Source organism: Phycodurus eques, chromosome 13 (genome assembly GCF_024500275.1).
Source record: "Phycodurus eques isolate BA_2022a chromosome 13, UOR_Pequ_1.1, whole genome shotgun sequence".
NCBI lineage: Eukaryota > Metazoa > Chordata > Actinopteri > Syngnathiformes > Syngnathidae > Phycodurus > Phycodurus eques.
Window position 1 is genome coordinate 20,150,141 of NC_084537.1, and position 26,386 is coordinate 20,176,526.

At 39.3% G+C, this 26,386-nt stretch overlaps 1 protein-coding gene across 3 annotated transcripts; it reads right to left on the reverse strand.

Annotated features, from left to right (window-relative positions):
* Window positions 1–373: 373 nt before the first annotated feature.
* On the reverse strand, window positions 374–26,263 carry myom1a (myomesin 1a (skelemin)). Of its 3 annotated transcripts, none has more exons than XM_061694316.1 (38): window positions 26,209–26,263; window positions 23,398–23,668; window positions 20,627–20,776; window positions 20,152–20,338; window positions 19,916–20,073; window positions 19,112–19,204; window positions 18,941–19,029; window positions 18,305–18,346; window positions 17,848–18,009; window positions 17,603–17,764; window positions 16,640–16,781; window positions 16,364–16,563; window positions 16,234–16,287; window positions 15,863–15,987; window positions 15,418–15,601; window positions 15,164–15,338; window positions 13,593–13,714; window positions 12,445–12,641; window positions 12,207–12,333; window positions 11,108–11,292; window positions 10,923–11,037; window positions 9,717–9,873; window positions 9,107–9,213; window positions 8,919–8,963; window positions 7,873–8,009; window positions 7,651–7,795; window positions 6,512–6,571; window positions 6,377–6,444; window positions 6,183–6,308; window positions 4,963–5,052; window positions 4,700–4,787; window positions 3,659–3,697; window positions 3,434–3,539; window positions 2,331–2,494; window positions 2,212–2,248; window positions 2,012–2,034; window positions 867–922; window positions 374–791 (listed from the first exon to the last, which is right to left on the reverse strand). In XM_061694316.1, the coding sequence occupies exons 2-38, from the start codon at window positions 23,607–23,609 to the stop codon at window positions 525–527; spliced, it is 4,596 nt and encodes a 1,531-aa protein (XP_061550300.1). In that variant the 5' UTR covers window positions 23,610–23,668; window positions 26,209–26,263; the 3' UTR covers window positions 374–524. The 3 variants fall into 3 exon arrangements, with proteins under 3 accessions (XP_061550300.1, XP_061550299.1, XP_061550301.1); XM_061694315.1 differs by lacking the exon at window positions 26,209–26,263 and adding an exon at window positions 25,031–25,165; XM_061694317.1 differs by lacking the exons at window positions 4,963–5,052; window positions 26,209–26,263 and adding an exon at window positions 25,031–25,165.
* Between the last annotated feature and the right edge of the window lie 123 nt (window positions 26,264–26,386).

Here is a 26,386-nt window from a genome sequence, read left to right on the forward strand (position 1 = left end):
CTACTGTATTTATGTAATTGTTTGTCCATTGGCATGAACGCAGTGCTTGTTTGTATGTGCCCTGCAATTGGCTGGCGACGAATCCAGGGTGTACACTGTCTCTCGTCGAAACCCAGCTGTGATAGGTTCCTGCTCAACCGTGTCCCAAATGAGGACAAGCGGTGCTATACAAAATAGATGAATGGATGTTTATTTTTCCTTATTATGAGCATTTGTAGGTTTTTGGGGCTATTTATTATATTCCTGTTAGATTTGATTTGTTTTTCAGATTGAATGTAAATGATTCTTTTTTTTTTTTCCCCATGTGTTGGAGGTTGCCCACAATTGAGCTACATGCCGTAGTTTATCAATGACAAAACAAACATTGGATGAAGAGTAGTTCCTTTATTTTGTTTCTCTCTTTACAATATCAACCTGTTTTCAAAGGTTACTTAGAATACCAACATGCTAAAACACTGCATTGCTTGCCTTAGCTTTAGCGTCAATCACCCAATTATTTGCTCTACCACTTTCCACCCTCAGTCCTACTTCTCCTCCTCGTCCTTTTTATCCTCTTCCGGGTTGTACACGCTGACCGTGAACTGGCCGGCCTCCGTGCCATACTTGTTGCGCACCACCAGCGCGTACTTGCCCGAGTCGGCGCGGGTGACGGCGGCAATGGCGATGCTGGCGTACTTGCCGTGCTCGAACCTGAGCACGTAGCGCTCGTCGGTCACCAGCTCCCGCTCGTTCTTCGTCCAGCTCACCTCAGGCGTGGGCTCGCCCCACACGTTGCCGGTCAGGTTAAGAGACTGAAGGGGGGGAGAAAAAAGACACAGGGAAGAATGGTGGTGTAATGTGATTTGAAAGAAGAGTGATTAGTTTACCTTGCCCTCTTGGATTGCAACCACGTCTGGCAGGCCTCCAATGACACGAGCGCGATCTAAACAAGAAATACAAGACAAGACGGGACAATTAGTTTTGTATTTGTTTACATAGTGCTAGCTGGAGTACTTTTAATGACATTTCCACTTACTCCAAATTAATCACGCAATTAATTAAACGGACGGGAGAAAAATAGGTGGTGCCACTAGTAGGCAAACAAAAATTTGTGCTGAATGGGTACAGATTTGGGATTTTGACTCAGGAAGATTACATTTATACTAATTAGAGGTGTAACCAACATGAAAACCAAAGTGCTGTCTGTAAGTGTAAAAAAACAATTGTGAAGATGTGAAGTACTGATGGGAATTATCTAAATTTTGTTGCCAAATTATGTGTAAAATGAACTGCTAATTTAAAAAATACAATATATTGAACGTGCATTATTCATACTGTATTATCAATTCACATACTACGTGCTTCAAAAAATAAAAAACACAAAGGTCCATCAAAAAGCTCTTTCACACTTCTTGTCCCTCCCTTGCTCCAGTTTGTGTGCTGTGGCGCGTGTCTGTAAACCCCCCCCCCCCCCCCCCCCCCCTCCCCACTTCTGCTCAGTGTGGACAAAGACGTCGCCACACATCTTGACCAATCACATGCAGTTTTAACAGAATTATTTCTTTAAAAAAATAAAATAAAAAAAAAAACAGCAAATCGCTCCTGGAACGGGATCATTTGCGACCGACACATGACTGACGGAAGGTGATTAAAGTTTGTTTCCATGACCAACCACCCCCCTCCCCCACGGGTATTCGCAGTTCACTATTCATGATTTCACTGATCTTAAATTATCCAATTTTTACTTTATTGGTCTTTAAAATATCATTTTACTACGGCTGTATAGAATAATAGAATAATCGTTTTGTCTTCGACTAACTAGGTCCAGATTTCACACTGTGTAAGTACTCTTAACTGAGATGAGGTCATAATTATTCTCGTATTTATATATTTTTGTGATATTTCTGTTTGGTGCTGTGTCGTGAGATCTTTCTAATGTAAAATGTGTGCATTTTGGTCAGTAAAGGTTCGGTAACACTCCTCCAAGTTAATCTGGAAAAAAGTGGCATACTTTCACAAAAGCGCAACTTACTTCTCTCTGCGAAGGCTGCCGCCCTACAGAAAGAAGAAAGAAAGGAAGGAGAGTCATATTGTCAGAGGGATCTCGAAACAAGAAAAAATGTGTGCAATGGCAAAGAAATGCATTCTGAAAGCATTCAGAGGAGGTTATTTTCAGTTAAGGCCACCTGGAAGCATTTATTTGCACTTAATCACATGAGTTTGTTTACTCACTTGAGCCTCTGGAATTCCTCAAATGCCTCCTCCCATGCTGCACGGGGGAACAACACACAAACATTTAACATCTAATGACAAATAACAAGAGAATTTAATTTGAAACGAATAAAAGTCACCTTGCCCAGACAGCTCAAACGCACGCTTGACGCCGTCTTTGCCGTCGAACAGGTCGATGGTGTATCTGCCCTTGTCCTTCTCGGTGGGCTCGTTGATCTTAAGCCACAGCTGCTCGCCCGTCACTCCCGCCTTCACACGCTCTGAAGCGGCGATCTTGGCGTCCCTTGGTGAGGGATGAACAAAACGATCATGTCGGTGTGTTGAGACTCATAAAGTTAGCCCAATATGGTATTCGGTGAGCTTAAATTTCACTACCGTTGACCTTTTGCTAAGACTTGACTGGATAAATTTTAACATGCTAGCGGTTGGTATGCTAACATATAACAAGATAGCAACTCAAATACAAACATTACCCAAGCAGATTGATAAGGGTTTTCCACCTTGCCCTGTATTCAGACTATTCAGCTATTTCTAATGAGGACTGATAAAACGCTAACTTGCTAACAGTTGGTATGCTAACATATAGCAAAGTAGCAACCTGAGTAGAGAAACTGCTTAGGTTATTTGATAAGGGTTTTGAACTTTGCCCCGTATTCAGGTACTACAGTATTTGTAATGAAAATTCATCAAATGCGAACATGCAACACTTGCCACGCTAACATTTAGCATTGGTAAGGATGTTGCATCCAGTCCTTCAGTCAACTACAATTTCTAATGAGAATGATAAAATGCTACATCCTAACAGTTGGTATGCTAACATGTAGCAAGAAAGCAACCTTGGTATGGGAAGCACCAAGGCAGATTAATACAGATTTTGCAATTTGCCCTATCCTCAGCCTTAATTCAAATGAAAATGGATAAAATGCTTACATGATAGGAGTTGATAGGAGTGCTAACATACAGATTCTGCATGTTGCCCTATTTCTAATGATAACTGGTCAAATGCAAACAATTGGTATGCTAACATATAGCGAGCTTTATACCTTTCCCTGTATTCAGGTATGAGTATTTCCACTGAGAATTGATCGAAATGCTAACATGCTAAGAGTATGTAGCAAGGTGAGGTTGAAAATGTATTTTTTTTTTTTAAAAACATCTAGCCCAGTATTCAGGTAGTTTTTCTTACGATATTTGATCAAATGCTAACATGCTCCGGACATACTTGTGCAGCCAGGTGACGCGCTCGTCTTCGTGGTAGTACGTGACGTTGGAGGAGAGGATGATGCCGTGTTCCGTGCTGATGACTTCAATTTGAGAGGAGGAGTTGGCTGCAAGGGAGGAAAACAAAACAACACGAATCAAGTATTTATCATCAATAATTTGACACACTTCTTTCACTGTATACATCCATCATTTCTGAGCTTGTGTGTGCACTTTAATGACTCACCAATCACCCTGAACAGCTCGTTCATTACAGCTTGGTAGCCTGGAGAGGGACACAAAAAGGGATGTGAAACTTTTTGCAACATTGGAAAACAGCACACACGACAGGGTACAAAATAAACGCCATGAATTGTGGGCCGAGTTTTTTGTGACATTCCCGAGCATAAGCAGGAAGACTGCTTTGCATGTTTGTTGTTCGTCGTCAGAGTTAAAACAAAGTACACAATGTAGTGAAAATAACTATTGAAATCTGAAAAAATAGTGTTAAATGGAAAAAAAACACAGGAAAAACTATGAAAATATTGACCCAAAAAATATTTAAATACATAAAATTTGAATATAATGCAAACATATTTCACCAACAATACAAAATTAGATGATAAATACAAATATTCAAAAAAATTATGTTTATGCGAGTTGACTACTTTAATGCTTTAACTCAGAGCATTATTAACTTCTTGAAAATACTGATTAGATGAAAAATGCCAAAATATTAGAAAATAATTAAACATGAGAAAAAATATTTGAAGGAATAAAAATATGGAAAATCCATATCCAGTCCAAAACACAAAAAATATTTTGGCACAAAAACACATTTAAAATGTAAATAATAGAAAAAAGATTTGACAAATATTAGAAAATATAAAATATTACACAAAAAATACCAAAATACATAAATTAGAAAATAACCCAAAAATATTAGACAGAAAAACTCAAATATATTACAAACATAATTGGAAAATAGTGCAAAAATAGTTCACAAAATACACAAATATAAGATGAAAAAAGCACAAATATTAGAAAAAAATATCTAAATATTTGAAGAAAAACTAAAATATTATAAATATGCCTAAATATTATACAAAAACATTAGAAAATAATTCCAAAACAGAACCCCCCCAAAAAAAATATTAAGACAAAAACAAATATTTAACTGATGTAATGGTTAATAGTACACAGCGACAGTGTAACGTGTCAGTACTGTACCCCTATTACAAAGCATTTTGAGTGAAATGCGGAGTTCCTGTCCGAGACAAGCGCTTACCTTCATTAGTCATATCGAACCTGCTCTTGTCTTGGCCTCTCTCGTCCCTCAGGTACACCTCGTAGATGCCCACGTCATTCTTGGAAATCTAAGGGGTAAAAGCATTAACGTGACGAGAGATAACAATGACGTCCGCTGACAGAGTGTCATTGATAACTGCACAAGCGGCTATACAGACGAGACTATGCGGCAGGCATGGCAAACAATGAAATGGTTGCATGGAGTAAATGGAAAAAAAGCATCAAAAGCCAAATGGACCAGACTTTGGGTCTTGGCGGCAGCGGCGGCGAACCATCCTCAGCAGGCAGATATGTCTCTTCACTTTGTGCCTGCACGTCTTGCTTAATAACCCACTGCGAATTCAGACACATGAGCACATTAACGGCAATGGACAGCAGCACATGCGGCGAAGGATGATAATGTGACTTCCACTGGCCATTCAAAGACAGCAGATGGAAGTTACATTGAAAACAAGTGACGACAGTGACGAAATGAAAGCACACGGATCACTGGTAGGTCTAAAATGCACTATGTGGACAAAAGTATTGGGACATGTGCCTTTACAGCAAGAGACCATATGAACATTTCATATAATGATTATAGTGAGCAAATTGATGATGTTTATCGTAAAAAATGAAGTCAACAAGTTAGGTGCACTTGTGCGATACATAACGAGAGCTAAAGCAATAATGCTCGTAACATTACAAAACAAAAATCTAAGAATATGACAAAAATTCATAAAATATTAGAGAAAAGATAGGAAAAGGAAGGGAAAAGCTAAATGATATATGTTACAGTAAACAAGAAAACTCAAATACCTGTTCCAAACAATTCTTTAAAAAAATTTAAGCAAACTAATGAACACTAAAAAAATTAAAATGATACATAAAAAATAACAATGGAAAATTCTACGCAAAAAAAACAAAAGTATTAGATGAAAATACAAAAGATTTCGGAAAAAAAATATATTTTTTTGAAAAATCAAAAACATTAGAAAAAAAATACATTTTACAATGACAAATACTATGAAAAAATATACAAAAATACTGGACAGAAAAAAACATGAAAAAATATATTAACTTAAAAATACAAAAAACAGAAAAAAAAACATTGGTAAAAAATAAAATAATACAAAAATGTTTGCCAAAGCAAATATTACGAAAAACGAATCAAATTTCAAAAAATACAAAAATATATCACTGAATGATAGGTCTAGCTACAGTTTTTCTCCTGATGTTAAAGGGGCTCTGTCTGGATGGCGACCAATTGGGGCACGGCCTCTATTAGAGGAAAGGCCACTATTTGAGGAAGTTTCCAAGTGTGTTCCAATACTTTAGACCAAGAAGTACATATCATCTTATGAGCCTCACTAAAAGCTGTTTCCTCATTGATGTGTTGCACTGTGTAGCATGAACAATATAGCCAGACAAAATGGAAGCTCATTGCCACATCGGAAGTGCCGTGACTCCCTTGCGGGGCCGACCTTTCCGATATTAAAGGTCAGCACGTCGTCCTTCTTCTCCAGGTTCTTGGCGGCTTCGTCGCGCTCGCTGATCGAGATGCTGTCCTTGTACCAGATGATCTCCGTCTCCGCCTTCATGTTTCCTACCTGCGGAGAGAAATGGGAACGTGTTCTCACTAAACGGTTTGTTTATCGTTGCTCATTTTATTCTTTACCGTGCATTGCAGCAGCACGTCACACTGGGCCGTGACAGTGAAGTCCAGGTACTTGATAAAGTGAGGACCTTTGGACGAAAATGTGTTACATACACACACTTACATATGACAGAATATGAGAGGAAACGCTTATACCTTGTTTCCTGATCCATTCGGCTCTCTCAAACTGAGACTTCTTCTGCAGCTCCCTGAACTCTGCAAATAGGAACAGCAAGGTTCAAAAGAAGGGGAATATGTTCCTCTGCTGCCCCTCAATGGACACACACGTTAACTACAGAAAAAAAACAATCACGTATATATATGACCTACTGACAAGTGTTGCAACAGATCCCTTGAAAAAGTAATGCGATTACTGTGATGTTACTTTAACGACTTGAATTTAAAACTAAGTTACCTTACCTCACCAAGTTACATTAAAAAGCATACAGGGACACAATATGAGCCCTAATTACGGACATAAATCATTGCACTCCCTAAACTAACCTAGCACCCATTTTAGCTTAGCATGCTAACTTAGTGCATAACAGGTAGGTACGACACTGACTTAACTAAGCCAATTTCACAATTATGCATGCACAAAATGGGCATTACTTCTTTTGGACAATCTTTGGTAGTATGTGAACTACTGCTAGCTCTGTAACTTAATAACTGTCACTCTCAATATCGGAACCTATCACTCCAACGCGTCATTAGGATTCCCACAGTGTCTAGGCAGGACACGCCCTGCTCCAATATTACTGTCTCCAGGACACACGCCGCTGCACTATGATTGGCTGTTGTATCCCTGGAGAACACGTCCTACTGCGTTCAGAGTTGGAAAAGAAGCATGTGACTTAAGTGTGGCGGCCACTAATGCACAGTGACTAGAATAAATAATTTTAATATGATTATTGGTTTGGAATTAGTAATGCGTTAGATTACTCGTTACTGAAAAACTGGTCATTACGCTGTGGATTATTTCGAATGGTTTGGTTTATTTGCATTGGATGTGACACATACTGCACATTGCACATATGCGCTTGCTTGACGGTGTGCTGTGGACTATTTTTTATACTCTGGATTATTTTTAGCTGTGTGTGTATATTTCTATTGTGCAAGGTGAAAGGTATCATGTGTAACTGGCAAGAAGAGCGATCGCATCATCATATGATAGATATCGTACATTTCCACACGCTCCCAAGCTTTGTTTTTACGACTTTCTGGATTATTTGTGATAGTTCTGTTTCTTTCTATTGCGCAAGGCGGCAGTGCCTCATTTCTGCTGTGCATGTTACCTTCTCCGATGAGCACCAGGCTGGTGGCGCCCTTTGCTTTGCCATCCACCAAATTGAAGGTGAACGTGCCCTCGTCGGTGACTTCCAGGGAGTCCATGAACATTTCGATGATCCCGGTTGTCTTGTCAAAGTTGATGGCGTATTTCTGGTGACCAGCAAAAGAAGTCAACTCTTTTTGTGGACGAAAATGGACAAAAATTCTCACGTAGGGCTGGCTGTTACCTCCCCTTGGTGAATGATGACATTGTTACAAACGTACTCCACTTGACAGTCCTTGCTGAACTTCTCCACCTGAGTCCAGAAGCGCACGCGGCCCTTCTCTTGCAATTCCATGGCCATATCGTTCTTGAAGGGAATAACTGAGGACAAACAAAAAAGCCAAAGGACAAACAAATCACGCGCACACACACAGCCAGTTTGGACACATAAAGTGTTAGCTTATTACTGCTTTTTATTTGGTAGATTTATATTTTGATTTAAGGTTGTGTAGGTTTCTCCTGTGATTGCTGTCGCACATTTGACAGGTTTGTGATCACTGAGTGAAAATGTAGTTGGCAATGTGAGTGTCTCAAGCTAGCCGCAAGTTAACTAGCCGCCATGTGCTTGCCAAAAGGTAGAATGTGAACATGTATATGTTTTCAATTACATAAGAGGTGAATTTAGTTTTTGTTGTTAGTTTTTTTTAAAGGATTTATGTTGGGGATGGTTTAGAAACTGGAACAAATTATTCCAAATGTAATAGGAATGAATGTAAAATTTTGTATTCATAATAATAATAAGAATAAATCAACAAAAATAAAATAGATAAAAAACAACAATGACAAAATAGATACAAAATAAACCTACAAAAATACAAAAGATTAAAACAATTAAAATGAATAAGTAGATCAAAACTAGATTAAAAGAAATGGAAAAAATAACTCAATACATGGGGGGAAAACATCTAATTGATTGTTAAAAACAGATAAAAAATACATTCAAATAAAAATAATTGAAACAATGGATTTAAAAATACAAAATAAATGGAATGAAAACAGAAACAAATAAAAGAATTATGAATAAATGAAAAATAAAACAAAAAGAAAAATTAATGACATAAATGGAAACATAAATATAAATTGAAACATAATGAATTAAATGAAAACATTAATGTATTTTGTATGACCAATATCACGGAAAGGACTGTAATGGAGCTGTTATCACTCTGGTGAGAATGTGATGAGTGAAAAAGGATAAAGGGTGTGTTGTTGATGGTGTGGCATATTCACCGGGGAACTTGTGGTCGTGGCTGATGTCCAACAGACGCATCAGACCTGTCACCAACAACAAGAACAGCAGAACAAAGGGGTGAATGTGACAACCTCAGCATTTTCCTCTGGGAATTGTGTGTATCAGTTTCAAAGTATCTCCCCCACACGTCCCAATGAAGCGCGAGTGCATTTGAGACATGGCTCACCTTCCTCGGTGAGTTCGTAGCTGGACGAGATGCCTTCCATGTTGGTGACTACGCAGGAGAAAATGCCCAGATCCTCCAGGGAGGGGTTGTTAAAGATAGCGCTGGACCTGGATAATGGAGGACACGCCGTAGACAGCTGATGAACGAGAACCCGGGATTGACTGGCCATCTTTTGCCACAGTATTAACCCTTTCTTCCTAATGGAATGTAATTTTGATTGATTTATTGCTTCATTTGAACATATAAACGGAAGAAAATACATTTAAAATACATATAAATAAAATAGATAAAGAAATAATAATAATTAATAATAAAGTCAACCATATAGCACAGTTTACAATAACAATAAATCTATAATAAAGCCCAATATATAAATCCGATACAACATACAACTCTGAATGAAGATACGGACCACTTAGCTTCTTGCTAGGGTGTTTTAGTGGTTTTAGTGTATTAACATTAGATTGGTTAATTGCACTTATCCTCTTATGATGGTTAATAATGTTAAAATGTTGATAAAAGTTTTATGATGGTGACAGTTCCGGACTCTGTGTTGTGAACCAGGAGGAACATGGAGTCCTGAGGTGAATGGATCCGAATTGACGCCTACCTGCCCTTCTCGTTGATGATAGTCAGTCTGGAGGTGTCTGTCATGGCCTCGTAGTTCTTGGACCAAACAAACTCGCAGCCCTCACCCATCTCAGAGCACTCGAAGACCATGGAGATCACGCCGTCATCGTCCACGTCCACGTAGATCTCCTTGGTGCCTGAGGGAAAAGGAAACGTAAAGACTTTTGATCTGTAGTGTCATTTTTTTTTTGCATGCAGTTTCTAATTTATTTAAACATATAATACATTTTCTGTAATTTTGATGTAATAAAATGACTTACTAATTTTTGGTGTGATTTAAAAATTTATTTTTTTTTTACTATTTTTCGTGTAATTTCTAATTCAATACACTTGTGTTGAATTTTGGGTGAAATGTTTTATTTACATTTTTATTTACTGTTGTCTCTAGTTGTTTTCCATTTTTAATTTCTACATTATTGATTTTGTGGTGTAATTTTTAATACAATAAAATGTTTCATTTAATCTTTAATTCAATTACATTTTAATGTAATCTTTAATTAATGTTTCATTTAGTTTTTAATGTATGTAATGCATTTTTGTGTAATTTTTAATAGAAAATGTTATCTTAATTATCTTAATTCAATTTAATATTTGGTGTAATCTATAGTGTCATTTTTAGTGTGATTTTTAAAAAAATTATTAATTAAAGCTTTAGTGTATACTATTTTTGTGTTAAGTTACATGTTTAGTGTATTTTTTGTTTAGTAATGTTTAAGTATATTTTTATGAATTTTTCAATTTATAACTAAACATTTGTGAAATTCTTAATATAGTAAAAATTTTTAAATTTTGTATTCAATTTAATTGTTAGTTTACTTTGTAGTATTATTGTAAGTGTGATTTAATTGTTTTAATTCATAATTATTTTATTAAATGTTTAGTGTAATTTTTAAGTTATTAGTTTGTATTTTTCATTTAATTACACGCTTAGTGTATTTTTTTAAAAAACTTTTACAGTTTAAATTAATTCTGTTGTGGAATGTTTGATTTATAAATAAACATGTATTTTTTATACAATTTCTACTTTTTTTATTAAATGTTTAATTTTCAGCATAATTTTTCAATCAATTAAATGTTTGTCCTTTTTAATTTGCTAAAATTCACTTTGATTTATTTTCACATTTTTAGTGTTCAAAAGATTTTCGACCTTTTCTGATATTTTTCCGGATTCAACAATCACACTCACCGGGCCGACTCTCTGCTAGGATTGGACCCAAGACTGCAGAGGGCTTCCCAACGCCTGCGAGGTTTTGGGCACGCACGCGGAAGACGTAGGATGTAGCAGCCTGTAGCCCGCTCACCTGAATCAACAACAGCAGTCAAAAGGAGGTTCTCTCTTTTCCTCACATGCATCTACTAAGTGCTCCTGACTTTCATAAACGTGGACTTGTTGGCCTTCTCGTGGACGGCCGTCCAGCTTTCCTCCCCGCCGGACGCCTCCTTGACGTCCAAATAGTAGCCGTTGACAGGAGAGCGGCCGTCGAATGAAGGCGGCTCCCACAGGACCACAACGGAGGAGTCCCTGACCTCCAGAACGTGTAGACCGACAGGAGGGCCTTGAACGAGAAACCACAGGAGGGCATTTTTAGGACACTTTGCATGGATACAGTCATCCATTTTCATTGCCAAGTCCACCTGTTTCAATTCAATCTCCTGAGAATTCAAGGAACCAAACGCGTTATTGAAAATATCTGAGACGATATTGAGTCGGCGATTAACTAAACGTAAAGTGCGTTCATGAAGATTGAAGGCACGTATTAAGGCAATTTTGAGTCTTCAATAAACCTAACGTACCCATTTTTGTGAAAAAGAACATTTTGAGTATTCACACCTAATATGCACAAATTAAGCCTAAAGTTAGTTTAGTCCTCAATGTACCCAACATACAATTTATTAACATGAATAAGGAAGGCAAATTCTGAGTCATCAATGACTGCAACATGTTTTTCCGAACATTAAAGACAATTTAGAGTCTTCAAAAAACGTAACGTATGCATTCTCATAAACTTTAAAGAAAATTTGAATTTTTCAATGAACGTAAGAATCACATTTTCGTAAACGTCAAAGACAATTTAGTCGTCGGTTGCACCTAACCTATGTGTTTTCCGATAGATCAAAAACAATTAAGTCTTCAAAGAACATAACATACACGTTTTTTGTAGACAATTTGGGGTCGTCGCATAACTTTAGTTTTTGTAAACATCATAGACAATTTGAAGTTTTCAAAGGACCTAACAGTCACACTTTTGTGAACTTCAGACAATTCTGAGTCTTCAATAAAGCTAACGTACAGGTTTTCGTCAACACCAAAGACAATTTAGAATCTTCAATGAACGTATGCGTTTTCACACACAAAAAAAGCCCCCTAATAGCGAAACACGTGAATTTAATCCTTCAGATGCTCACTGACACTCATTGAAAATTGCTTCCCTTTGGAAGCATTGTCCGTATATTTTACACGGTACGCTACCTGGCACAGTAAGGGTCCACTCTTTGCACTCCAGAGCTGCACTGGGCACCGAGCCATTGCTCACACCTGCCATGTTCACGGCACGCACCTGGAACTGGTAAACTACATTCTCCTTCAAGTTCTCCACCTGAGCAGAAACAAGCGCAGATGAAAACAGCACACAGGCACTAAAACGGAACAAAACAGCACACAGTCACTAAAACAGACAAATATAACAAGTGTTTGGATTCCAGCGCACCTTATAGGAGGTGGCGGTCAAGGCTTGGAGGTTGAGCTCGTGCCACTTGTTGACCACGTGTCCCTTCACGGTCCTGTAGTCCACAAAGTATCCTCTGATGTCAGCTCCTCCGGTGTTGGCCGGCTCGCTCCAGCCGATCACCATGGTGTCCCTGTGAGCCTCCAGCAGGCTCACGTCGGCCGGCATGGCAGGGACGGCTGAGACGTATCACAGATGTACACTCTTAATTTTTTCCGAATAAAATGAAGATCACAAATGATCCCAGAGGAATGGAGCAGTGGAACGCATTCACACGCAGTTCAAATTCGTGTTTGCATTTTGTCACTTTTGTCGGCCAAACTTATGAACACTTACGACTGCTTAATATATTATGGAGTGTTAGAGGCACACTGAAAAGGAAAATAAATTCAGTATGTCACAAGAAAAATGACCATTAAAAGGTGAATACCCCTTACAGTCTAGCGTACTTATATTTTCAGACGGGTGGCTTTTATAAATGTATTATTGTTAATGAACAACTACTACAGCTTTAACCAACAGCATGCTTTGAGTACACAAGCGCACACACACCTCTTAAGGGGCCATCATAATGGATAAAGTACTTACACAGACGCTTGACTCATTAGCTTCATGCTCTTTAAGTATGTTTTAGCCTTTTTCACCTTGTCAATGCACCAACAGGACTCCTGAAGAGTTAGCACACAGCTACATCAACATCAACATCACACAGAAATGGCCCAAAAATCTTTTTAAAAATTAGTGATGCACATGCGCATAACATGAGTTCAGCGGGCACAATTCCTAAAGGAGGCATATGAAGCATTTCTTGAGCAATTAAAGAGTACATTTTACACAATATGTCCCCTGGAAGAGAAAAATCAGGCAAAACACAGCAGGGTAGACCATGTACAGTAAGTGAGAAGAAAAGCAGTTGAAGACGACGAGGTTGGTGAAAAATATAAGAAAGGCTTTACATTCGGGAATAAAGAACAAAAGGTGAAAGGTAAAGTCAAAGCGCATGAATTTAAAAAGAGGTGTTCTGAGCAGTATATTAAAAGTTGATGAAGTTTGAGAGCACACGGCGAGAGAGAGAAAAGACTGAAGGCAAAGCAAATATAAAAAAAAAGCAAAACAGCGAGGAGACTCACAAATGGCCGCCCGCACCAGCTCTGGCTCGGAAGCGGTGGAGCTCAGGCTGTAGCCGGCGGCGTTGACCGCCTTCACTCGGAACACGCACGTCGTCTCGCTGGTGAGGCCGTGACAAACAAACCTGAGCGCAATCCACAAAGACGGACTCAGATTGATTATTTGGGATTTTTTTTTTCTTTGCGTTAAAAGCTATGGTTAGGTGTGGCATACTTTGGGTAATATGGAGCCGATATGCTATTTAGTAATACAATGGAAGAAAAACAGTGCTGCAATTTGGAGTTTAACCATCATCATCATCATAATTTTGCTTTATTTTGGCCTTGTTTTTGTGACGCCGCCATCACAGAAGGGTACAAATGCAGGAAAAGAGGACACGTGGGATGATAACCATAGAACGGGAAATTTGAATGATCATTCTTTCATTCATGATCATAATTTTACCTTTTTATTCTGGTAAACTACAACTTCAGTCTCTTAAAATGAAGACTTTTTCTTCAAAATTCTGACAAACTTCCAGCACAATAAAACATTTTTTCATTATTACTTATTTTCGTAACGTGATTATTTTTTGCGGGGAAATACGACCACATTACGACATTAGCCCGTAAGATTCTTGTAAAATTGTAACTTTTTTTCTAAAATTACAACTTTTTTTTGTTAAACAAAGCGAAGGCAATTCGTAAAATCCGAATTTTTTTCCCTGTAAAATTGTAACTTTATCCTCACAAGAATAGGACATTTTTTTAATGGCTGATCTTCCATCCATCCATCCATTTTCTGAGCCGGTTCTCCTCACGAGGGTCGCGGGCGTGCTGGAGCCTATCCCAACTGTCATCGGGCAGGAGGCGGGGTACACCCTGAACTGGTTGCCAGCCAATCGCAGGGCACATACAACCAAACAACCAGTCGCACACACAGTCACACCTACGGGCAATTTAGAGTCTCCAATTAATGCATGTTTTTGGGATGTGGGAGGAAACCGCAGTGCCCGGAGAAAACCCACGCAGGCACGGGGAGAACATGCAAACTCCAGACAGGGGGGGCCGGGGATTGAACCCGCTTCCTCAGAACTGTGAGGCTGACGCTCTAACCAGTCGGCCACCGTGCCGCCTTAATGGCTGATCTTTTCTTGAAAAATAAAAATGTATTCTTACAATTTTATGGATTTTAGTCTCAATATTTATTTAAAAAATAATAAACTTTTACCTCGTTTTATTACAACTTCAGTACATTCTACTGAAATCTTTTTTCTCATAAGATTGATTTTAAAATTTAAACCAAAACATTTTTATTATTACTTTTTTCGCTCATACTATTACACCTTTTTTATCTCAAAAGATATATATTTTTTTCTTGTAATATTACAACCAATCAGACTTCTCTCGTAAAATTACAACTAGTTTCATAAGTTTACAACTTTTTTTTCACTGAAGAATATGGCCTTGAATTGAAAATGTGTCTTTATTCTTGTAATATTCCGACTTTATTTTTCGTAAAATGACAAATACTTGCATCTTCAATGGGAGAGTAGTTTTCATTTATTTTCATTTTATTTTAAAAAGGGTCTTACCTGGTCTGCTCGACGGGCTTGTTGTTGCACGGGATCCAGACGTCTGTGCCCACCACGCAGTATTCGATGTAGTAGTCCACCAGGTTCTTGATGTCCTTGGAGGCCCCCCAGGAGACCACCACGGAGGTGCTGCTGTTCCTGGTGGCCACGGGTTTGCCAGGAGATGAAGGCTGGTCTGTGGAGAGGCGCGTTGATGATGACGCCGTTCATGTGAATAATTGTTGTAGGTTTATGTATTTGTCTCGCCCGCTCACCGAGCACGTCGCCCACGGTGATCTCGCCGGTGGCTTCGGAGGCCTCGCCCACGCCTGCAGAGTTGCAGCAGCGCACGCGGAAGCTGTACGACTTACCTTCGGCCAGATCGAACATGGCGAAGCGAGGAGACTTGACGGGCATGCTCGTGTTCACCCTCTGCCACGTGTCTGAGCCTGAAATGCACTGAACGATTTTAAATTTTAAATTTTAAATGCAAGTTAAATGCAAGTGAGATTCTAAAAGAATCTTCTAAAAGGACATTTAGCATTAACTTTATTTTTTTTTTTCTATACTTTATTTTGCTAAAATTACAACTAGCCCAGTCAGACGACAACAAATTTATAGTTGTAAAACTATAACCTTTTTTCTTAAAATTCATGACTTTATTCTCGTAAAATGATGATCTTTTTACCCCAAAATGATGGATTATCCAGCATTTCTCACCTTCTCAATGTAATACATCACTCCTTCGTGACCCCTTTGAACGGGGGGCTTCCAGGCGAGCACCACGTAGCTCTTGGTCGCCTCGGTAACCACGACGTCAGTGGGTTCTCCAGGGACCACTCCAGCTGGGGGCACATGAAAACGACGATGGAAGACATTTGGACAAGGTGCATAAAAAAGATACAGTGCATTTGTTAAGTATTCACAGCGCTTCATTTTCCCGACATTTTATGTTACAGCCTTATTGCAAAATGCAATAAATTCACTTTTTCCTTAATTTCTTTTTCTTGAAATGTTTGACAAAATGTGGAAAAGGCGAAGCGCTGTGAATACTTTCTGAATGCACTGTGTACGAGTAAGTAAGCAAATACCAGTGTGATCCTCCTCTGTGAACTTGATCATGCCGGTCCAGGGGGCAGAAGGTCCTAAAAAAAGACCACTAATAATTTGAGAAGTTCACTTTGTTGCTTTAGTGTTCGAACCTCCTATGTTTCTCCTCACCAAGGAGGCGAGCCCTGTCGAAGGGATCCATGGCGACCACAACGTCGGAGATGCGCGACGCGCGGCTCACCCCCGCCTTGTTCAGGGCCGTCACCCTGAACACGTAGGAGCGGCCCTCCGCCAGGCCCGTGACTGGGAAGCGGGCGTACTTGACCGGGGTGTCGTTACACTGCGCCCAGTGGTGCGTTCCCACCTCACACCTACCAAAACAAATTTTGTTTTTAATAACAGCATTTTTATTGAGGGAGGCACTGGGGTTGCGGGAGGCTAACCAACCTGTCGATGTAGTAGCCCAGGATGGGGCTGCTGCCCTCGACGGCGGGCTGCTTCCAGGTCACCACCACGTAGTCTTTATTGACATCGTGGCAGCGCACATCCAGGGGGGCTACAGGGACCCCCTCCAACTCCACGTCGGCATCTGGCAACACACACACACACAAGTGCACAAAGGTGAGCAGTGGTATTTCTAAATGTGTCTGGTTTGTATTAACTGCCCAGCATCTACTATCTGACCTACTTCTTCTAGCTTAGTGTAAACCAGTATACGCTATCCAGTCAAAGGTCTTGGGACACTAACCCTAATAGACGAATGAGGTGGTGGGGCTATCGTCCTTAATCACTCAAGATCTTAACACTTGGTACATGACTGAACCCCTGACCTCAACCCCATCAAACATGAATGGAATTAACTAGAACGAACCATAGAACACAGATCAGCTCATTACCACAGACGTACTCCAAAATCTTGTGAAAAGTCTTTCTTTACAACCGAAGTCCATAAAGGCATGCTTGGAGGAGTTTGGTGAGGAACAACCTGACAGAATCCTGACCTCAACTCCATTAAAACCTTTTGAGATGAACGAAGACAGATGAACGAATGGACCCAAAATTTCCCACAGACACATGCCAAAATCTTGTAGAAAGTTTTTTTTTTTAGAACTAGGGTCCATAAAGTCATGATTGGATGAGTTTGGGGAGGAAGAACTTGACAGAACCCTGACCTCAACCCCATCAAACACCTTTAGAATGAAAATGGACGCATCAATGGACCAAAAAAAAAGATCCCAAAAAGATGCCAAAATCTTGCGAAATGTCTATCATTTTTCCATAATAGTCCCATTTTATGCTGTTTTAAACTCCAATTTCATCAGACATAAGTTGTAATACACCAGCAATGTTTAATATTACCCCAGTAAAAATGAATACCCCCACCCCCATTTGGAAAAAAAAAAACCCTACCTCTGACAAACACATAGGCAGAGTAGGTGTCATAGCCCGACTTGGTGATGACACGCATGGTGTACACGCCCTCATCTTCCTTGTTGAGGTGGACCAGAGTGAGGGTGGCGCGCTGTCCGGCCCACTGGGTGTGCACCCATTGCGATTTCTTCAAGGGGACACCTGAAGGTGGGAAAAAGTCAAAAGATTTCAGATTTCACGTTCATAAAGGCGGGTGAAACTGTCGCGACGGTGGGCCGACTCACCGTTTCTGTACCACACCACCTCAGGCTTGTAGTTCTTGACGGTGGGATACACGATAACGGTGCAGCCCAGGCTCAGCGTCTCGCCCTCGCGACCGAAGGCCACGTCGAATTTGTCCAGGATGGTGGTCTCGAACGTGACGCCGTGCTCGGAGCAGAAGCCCCCTGTCACATAGAAAACAAACTTTTCAAGCACCGCACCCCCTTCGACATCCCAACAGCACAGGTGCACCACCCCATCCGAGATTTTAAAGATGAAATGTACATAATATATCATTTTCCTTTTCTTTTCTGAAGAAAGAGATTCACATTTGGTTTATTCAGATATGTTCTAATAGTTTACTTAGAATCACATTGTTCAATACCATGTTAATTACCGGTATACTGTGTGTGTGAGTGTGGCTTTTAAGTAAACCACGTGAAAGCTAAAGCTAATGCTAAGTTATTCGGATTGACTCACGAGGTTTGGTCACAATCAGATCTCTTTCCTCATCCTGGAAGCCTGCAGAGAAAAATCAGCCATCCTTAATTAAAAGTCAAACACTATAAAGAAGGACTGAACAAAAAATCCCCAAAAATCTATTGAAAAAAGATTAACACTATAGACCTATGTATGAAATGTGTAAAATAGTTAATTTAATTAAGAAAATAATAATTTTATTTCTCAAGTTCATTATTTATGAATAATTTAATTGTACATACAAACGAATAACATAATCAAAATTAATTATCTAATAGAAGTAAAAATGTTTATTAAAAAATTGAAGCGCAGGTAAAAACATGTCAAATTGTTTATTGTAATAATAAAACAATAATTCATTCTCATTTTCAAAATGTTATTTCTAATTAATTATTTTGATTTCATTTACTATAAAACAAATGTTCAATAACTTAAACAAAGAACACAATACACCAATTTTAGGAGGGAAAAATTGTTTAATTAATGCAACAAATATTAAAGGACTCCTGGTAATGTAAATGGTCAGAGGGCCGGATTAAAGAGCAGAGCGTGCCATGTGTGGCCATACTTTGCTCTCAAAATGCTAAATGGACTGCATTTATTAAGGAAATGACGGAGCTTCGACTGTTTACTTACGTTTGACGACCACGGTGGCCACGCAGGACATTTCGCCTTTTACGTTGAGCGCAGACACACGATACGCGGCCGTGTCGAGGAAGTCGCAGCTGTGGGTGGGGGCAAAAAAACAAACCGCGTTTATCTTCATCCTACATGAACACATGCCAGCGAGGCTTGGTGATTACTAACTTCTTGATCTCCAGGTAGTGCATGTTGTAATTGCTCTCCACGGTGTACTTCTCGGAGCGTGCCTTGGCGTCGATCAGCACATTGTTTTTGTACCTTGAATGCAGCACAAACACACACACACACACACACACGCCTGCTAGTAGCATCTCGGCTAGTACGTATTAGCCGCTAGCGGCTAGCTGCCAGACCGGTGTTGGCGCCGTCCAATCCGCCGCAGCCTTGCTCCCTGCACCACGCGTAGATGCACACACCAGAGACATTTACAGGAAAGTTACCTGTTTATTACGTTCGCTAGTCCGTGAGCTCAGGAGCTAACAGCTCGCTAGACTGCGGTGAAGTTGTTTAATGCCCACATAACACACACACACGGGAAAGTTAACTTTTGATTATGTTCGCTAGTCCGCAAGCTGAACGAACAGCTCGCTAGACCAGGGTGAGGTCATTCAATCCCCATATAACATACATAGACGGGAAAGGTAACTGTATTTTATGTTCGCTAGTTTGCAATCTAAGGAGCTAACAGCTCGCTAGACCATGGTGACGTCGTTTAATACCCCCATAACACACTCACACACACGTGAAAGTTAACTGTTTATTACATTCGCTAATCCGCGAGCTAAGGAGCTAATAGCTTGCGAGACCGCAGTGAGATCGTTTAAACCTCCTCCCCATTGACACACATAAAACTCAACACAGCAGACACGTCCACACAGTCCTTGTCTTTTGACATTATTTTAGTCTCATTACACAGCGGTTAACCTCTCTTTACACTTAATTGATGACAATTTAAAATACATCCATTACCAGGCAATCCTAGGTCTGGGCCACCCAGCCACTGTGCAGTGCAGCCTGATGGTCTGGCCCTCCCACACGGTATGACCACGGGGCTTGGTGGTCATCTCTGGGGGGTGCATCAGGCTATCCGGGTTCATTTTCTTGCGGAACTCTGTCCATTCGTCCAACTGGGCCACAGAGAGAGAGTCGGATTAGGATATTGAATGCGGTAAAGATTCCCAAAAGAAGGACAAAGGGTTACTTACAGTCCTGTTCAGCTCCATGCGCTGAGTGGACTCTCGGATGCGTGTGGTTCGGGTCTTCTTCTCCACCTTGACCTCCATCGCCTCTCTGGCCTCACGAACAAACAGGTTCCTCATGGCCACGAAGTTGATGCCCTCCTCGGTCACGTCGTCCTCGCGGGCCTCCATCAGTTCGCGCACCTCTTCATGGCTTCACGATGGAAACACAGTTGTCAAACGAGTCCTTAGACACAGCTCAATTACACTAGTCATGAAAGGTTTGGGATATTGGGCTTTCGGGTGAAATGTCAGGATGAATTTTGTCGTTCAGCCCCTTGTTATAAAACAGCAAGTTGTGCAAAAAGTACTGATCAGTTGGACAAGTGTCAGAAGTTTAGAGAAGGTCAAATTGAGTTGACCTGTAAAAGATAATTTTGTATTTTTGGTTCAACCTAAAATTACACCTGAAAGTGAGTAGTGTATGATGATTTGCACTCACTTGGCTCTGAAAATCGGAATCACATAGCCTATGACCTCCTTGTCCAAGTCGGTGGCCAGGTAGGTGCGCTTGGCTCGTTTGGGTAGCGGACTCAGCGACTTCACTACCTGCTCCAGACCCGTCTTCTCGGTCTTCACGGAGGTCTTCACGCTGGAAAGTAAAAGGTGAAAACGTTATAAATTATATAAACGTATTTTGGTGCACTTCGGGAGCATGTTGCCCTACTATTTAGCACACTGCATCACTGTTCAACCGTTCTACAGCACTGCCCGAACTTCGTGGGTTTTCTTTGGGTGCTCCGGCCTCTTCCCACATTCCAAAATGTACATCTGGTTAAGTTCATTGAAGACTCTAAAAACTGTCCGTAGGTGTGATTGTTAATGTGACTGCTTGTTTGTCTATAGAATATGTATCCTGCGATTTGGTTGGTGAGTCCAGAGTGTACCCGGCCTCTCGCCCAAAGTCAGCCGCAATAGACTCCAGCTCACCCGTAACGCTAATGACTCATGAGGACTATAGAAAATTAATGGATTTGCCCTGAGTCAGTCATACACACACCATTTGCTTCTTGTTCTCTGTGCCAGTCCCTTCATTACAATGACTGAAATGTGCATGTGTTTATTTTCGGGGTCCGGTGTGCATGCAGTATATCTTTTGGCACTGAATGTAAAAATGAAAGATGTATTTTAGTCCACTTAAGCCTGACCTGTTACACCATTTGATTAGGGATTTATAAATACATAACAGGATAGCATAAAATACCATATTTCTTCTTCTAGTGGCAGGTGGTATACAAGGCATCTATGAGGGTCATAATTTTTTGTAATAAATGTTTACTCTATTTTAATACTGCACAGAGAACTTGTTCATAACATGCAGTAACTACACTACACTTGAATTCATCCAAGATACCGTTTAATTGCTGCTGTTTTGGCTCGCAACAGGGTTCAATGGGCTCAGCAATTAACTAAATTTTCCGCGTCGAAACAATAGCATCTAAGAGAATGTTTTCTCTGTCGTAATACAGGACTTACTCTTTAAACCCGCACGTTAACATCAGCTTTACAGATGCCACATCTGCTGTCCAGGAGGTGTGTTTCATGGTCATGAAGAAGGGAGTCATTTTTTTTTTTTTTTTTTTTTTTTTTTTTAGGTGAGGTGTCAAATGGACGATGCAATCAGTGATTAAGTCACAGAGAGGGAAATTTAGTACTTAAAAAAAACAAGGGTCTTCTTCTGGGGCCAGTAAAAATAACCACAGGACTCAAATATTTCCCGGGACTACAACGTCCTAAAACTGCAGACCTTATCACAAAGCTACTTGCACTGAAGCAAAAAAAAAAAAAAAAAAAAAAATATATATATATATATATATTAATATACAGTAAATATCACAATTACACTTAAGGGAAGGTCCCTTCAGTGACATACAGTAAAGTATCCTAGTCAGCCTTCACAAATAGCCCAGCTGCTCATGAATGTATCTGGCAGCGCTCGACTCCAGCTCAAATTCCTTCCCTGACCTCTTTATAGAGACGCTGACACACTTGCAGCATCAAGGACGCGACAGTACACGTTGACTTGTGTGTTGTGTTGTGTTGTGTTGACTTGTGTGGCATGAGACGCGACGGCACGTACTTAGACACACCTCAACAATGCTGCTGCAACTGCTAGGCTGATATTTTTGCATCAGTCTTTTTTTTTTTTTTTAAATCAAAACAACTGTGGGTGAAAATGAAATGTAGAATTTACGATACAACAAGCGAACGAGACTGTTATTGAAGAGCGACAGGCCAATGCTCGTGTAGTGGTACACACAGCTGACTGATTACGATTCAATGACCCATTTGCAGTCGCCCTGTCATTGACTGTCCAAAATTCCAGGGTTACACCCGAGAGCTGCATTTCCAATCACAGTTCCAAGAACTTTTACAGTTCTTGAACTTAAAGGTTCCATTCAGATATGTTCATAGTTGCAGACGACTCCTGCCCCAAGATTTCTGCACCTCTCAAAAGTACTTCTTTTGGGACCAGTAAAGGTAAAGGGGTACTAAAGATTTCCTGAATCTACAGGTTCCAGTGAGGATGTTCAGTGCTGCAGACCCTTGTTTCAAAGGATCCTGGACCTCTCAAAAAGTACCACCACCACAACCGCTGAGTCATCTTTCATCCCCGATACATTAATCCGGGACTAAAAATGCTTTTGGGACTCTAACGTTCAAGAGCCTTTTTGGGGCTCGGTGAAATTACCTTCAGAAAAAAAATTCCTGGAACTAAACGGTTCCAATCCGATTTTGTTAGGCACTGCAGGCTCTGCAACAAAGGTTCCTGGACATCTCAAAAGTACTATGGTCTTCTTCAGTCCCTGATATATTAACCCAGGACTAGAAAAGTTCCTCCAACTACAAGGTTTCAGTACTGCAGACCCTACCCCGAAGGTTTCTGGACCTCTTGAAAGTCTTCTTTGATTGATAAATGACCCTAGGACCATAAACATTCCTTTAACTCCATGGTTCCAATCAGATACTCTACGTTCGCTGCAGACTCCACCCCACCTCCACCCTCAACGTCTCAAAAGTACTACATCTCTAGCAGGTACTTCTTTCGACCCTGGTAAATGATCCCTGGACTAAAAATGTTCCAAGAACTACAAGGTTCCGGCACTGCAAACCCAGCAACAAAAGTTCCTAGATTATTTTACGCATCCCTCAGCGAAATCACATGAAAACAACTTCAGGTCCCGCTCAAACAGATATTTCAGACCCTCTTACCGACGAGTGGTCGTCTTGTAAGTGGAGAAGGATTGCTTGCTGACGGAGGACTTGGTGCTCAAGTGACTCCTGCTCTCATAGCGATGCTGCTGATGCTGCTGTCCATGATGATGGTGATGATGATGATGATGATGGTGAAGCTCCTTGTGATGCTGCTCTTTGTGATGCTGCTGCTGCTGCTCCTTCTGGGACACTTGCACTGATCCTGACATCCTGAAGGGCCGCTCCGCAACGTCGTTTCAACGTCACACACTTTACGCCTGGACCAGCTCTACGAAGGAACGTCATCGTTAGCATCATAGATTGATTTATGACCACTATAGATTGATCTATGACCACCACATACAGTTAAAACCAAATGTTTCCATACACTATACGTATTTGTGACATCAACGTGTCATCTTGCAGTTGTTGGAAGGCACAACTAATGCTTCTTAAATAACAGTAAAAAAAAATACTCTAAAAATAGCATTTTAAAAATTATATTCAGTAGGAAAAAAATATTTACAAAAGAATAAAAATAAAAAAGAGAGAAAAAGGAAATAAACAAACAACATTAATAAGAATAATCAAATAATTAATGATAAAATAATGGTGCCTCATTACAAATAAAAAAACTAAAGAACAAATTATTATGACAGAAAAACTATTCAAACTCTGAAATAAATGTGAATAAAAATATAAATGAATTATGAAGGCATACATTTACAGATATATAAATTGTTCGGAATAAAATAATGCTGCCTATTGAAGAAAAACTCATTGTAAAAAATGTAACATTATATACATTTTTAAATGTTATGCGTTTAAAATATATATATTACAGTAAATAATAAAAGTCGAAGTAATGGTGATTGTTTTAACATAAAAAATACAACAAACAATGTACAAAAACACAAGATAAAACTTGTTGCCTGTTTAACAAAAACAAATATAAACAAATCTAATGCATACATGATACAATAATCGAAGTAATTATGCTTGTTTCAACATAAAAATATATAAACAATAATCAAGTATACAAATTTTAATGTTTCCTGTTTATAAAGACACAAATACTAACAAAAATACTTTAAACAAAACAACTAAATATATTAACTCAAATACAGGTATAACTACAAATATATATATATATATATATATATATATATATATATATATATATATATATATATATATATATATATATATATATATATATATATATATATACACACTCACTGTTGCCTGTTTCATGGGAATCCTGATGTCAGCTACACAAGTTAGCTCTTTGAGCAAGAGCCCTGTTTATAATGTTCATCACCCTCCAGAATTAGATCATTATGATATTCATAATGCTTGAAGTTGCACCCTATTTACCTAGCTGTGCTCTTTTGCCTGAATCAATCATAATACAGTATTTCTTTATTTTAAATGTCATTTCAAAGCACTGACACATAAAAAGCCCCTACAAGGACACAGCATGTCAACACTCATACTGTTCATACAGAGCAGTACAACTCAGACATGATGTATGAATACATGAGTATAACATTACAAACAAGCTAAGGAAGCCTTCTGATTCATATATTACTTAACCTGGCATACGAAACATACAAACTACTTGTTACTACAAGACAAACACAGGACCTACCACAACCAAGTCTCCAGGAATCCAACAATGGATCAATATGAGGTGTTAAAAAAAATGTTAAAACAAGCAAATCCAGAACGAGGGAAAGCAAGCAGGGGTGAGGGCCAGTGGACGGGACAGTGGTCCACAGACCAAAAATAATGCTGCCACTCTGCAGAATGCACAAGACACCCCTCAGGGCCTTTTAAGGCTGGGACATATTTAAATTTAGATCACAAGCAGAAGGAGAGGAGCTCCTTGGCTTACCCTACCACCCTGTAACTTGAAAGAAGAAATGTTGGTCCAGTGCTACTTCAGAGTATATTATATAAAATGTATTGTTGCCAAAGATGGAACATAAATGTACATAGATTTTTTTTTCCGTTAAATTTTTGGATTCCAGGAAAAAGGCATGAAAGTGTGATTCGGAACTACGGAGACGACTCGAGTTACTGCATTTTTTTTTCATTCGTGCTTAGGTCGCCTTTCAAGCTGGTTGTGACAAATACTATTTATTATATGTTTGATTTAAGAATTAGATTCTTCTGATTAAGAATAATTTATTAATCACACTCAAGAGAAGTTTACTACTATGCTATGTTATCGCTGGTAACACCGCCGTCTAGTGGCGAAAGTGCGGCAAGATGTGAGTGCAGAGACTATTTCTTCTTCGTTCCCATATAGGAAGTTTTCAAGGCCAGCTTCAAAGTGCAACAACGCCACCAACTGCATTGGAGTGTTAACAGTAGAACAGGTCAAGAAAAGAAAGACAAACATTTCATTTTTGGACACATCATCAGATTTTTCTGAAATAAATATATCTTAAAGTTACCTAATGGTGCCGTATGATTATATTTGATTATATTAAAATTTAATTTGTCTAAATAAAACCACCATGCAACGAGTGTTAGCTGAAAGGAACATTCCAGACTGATGGACTAATTTTGGAAATATATTGTTTTGTTTTTAAGTAAAGGTAGTAGCTGTCATTTCATAGTTACCAATTATTTTGTTCAAATAATGTATAAATATTTTTTTATTTTATTTAAGCGTTGTGTTTTATAGTTGTGTTTCTACATCGCAAAGAAATTATTGGGCAACATGGAACAATCCATACTGACTGTTACTTTAGGACGCGTATTAGATATATTTGTAGAAATACGACTCTTAGCTCTGTTTCATTTGAAGAAATTACTTACTAGTTGTGTCGCTTTGTTTATAGTCGTGTTTCAACATTTAACATTACCTTTTTTTTTTAATTCAAAATAAACATGACCTGATCAGCATGACACATTCCAGAAAGGCGGGGAGGGACTTTCGTCTCCTTTCTGTCTCTGATTGGTCCGTTTAGTATATCGGAAGTAAAACAATTGTCCC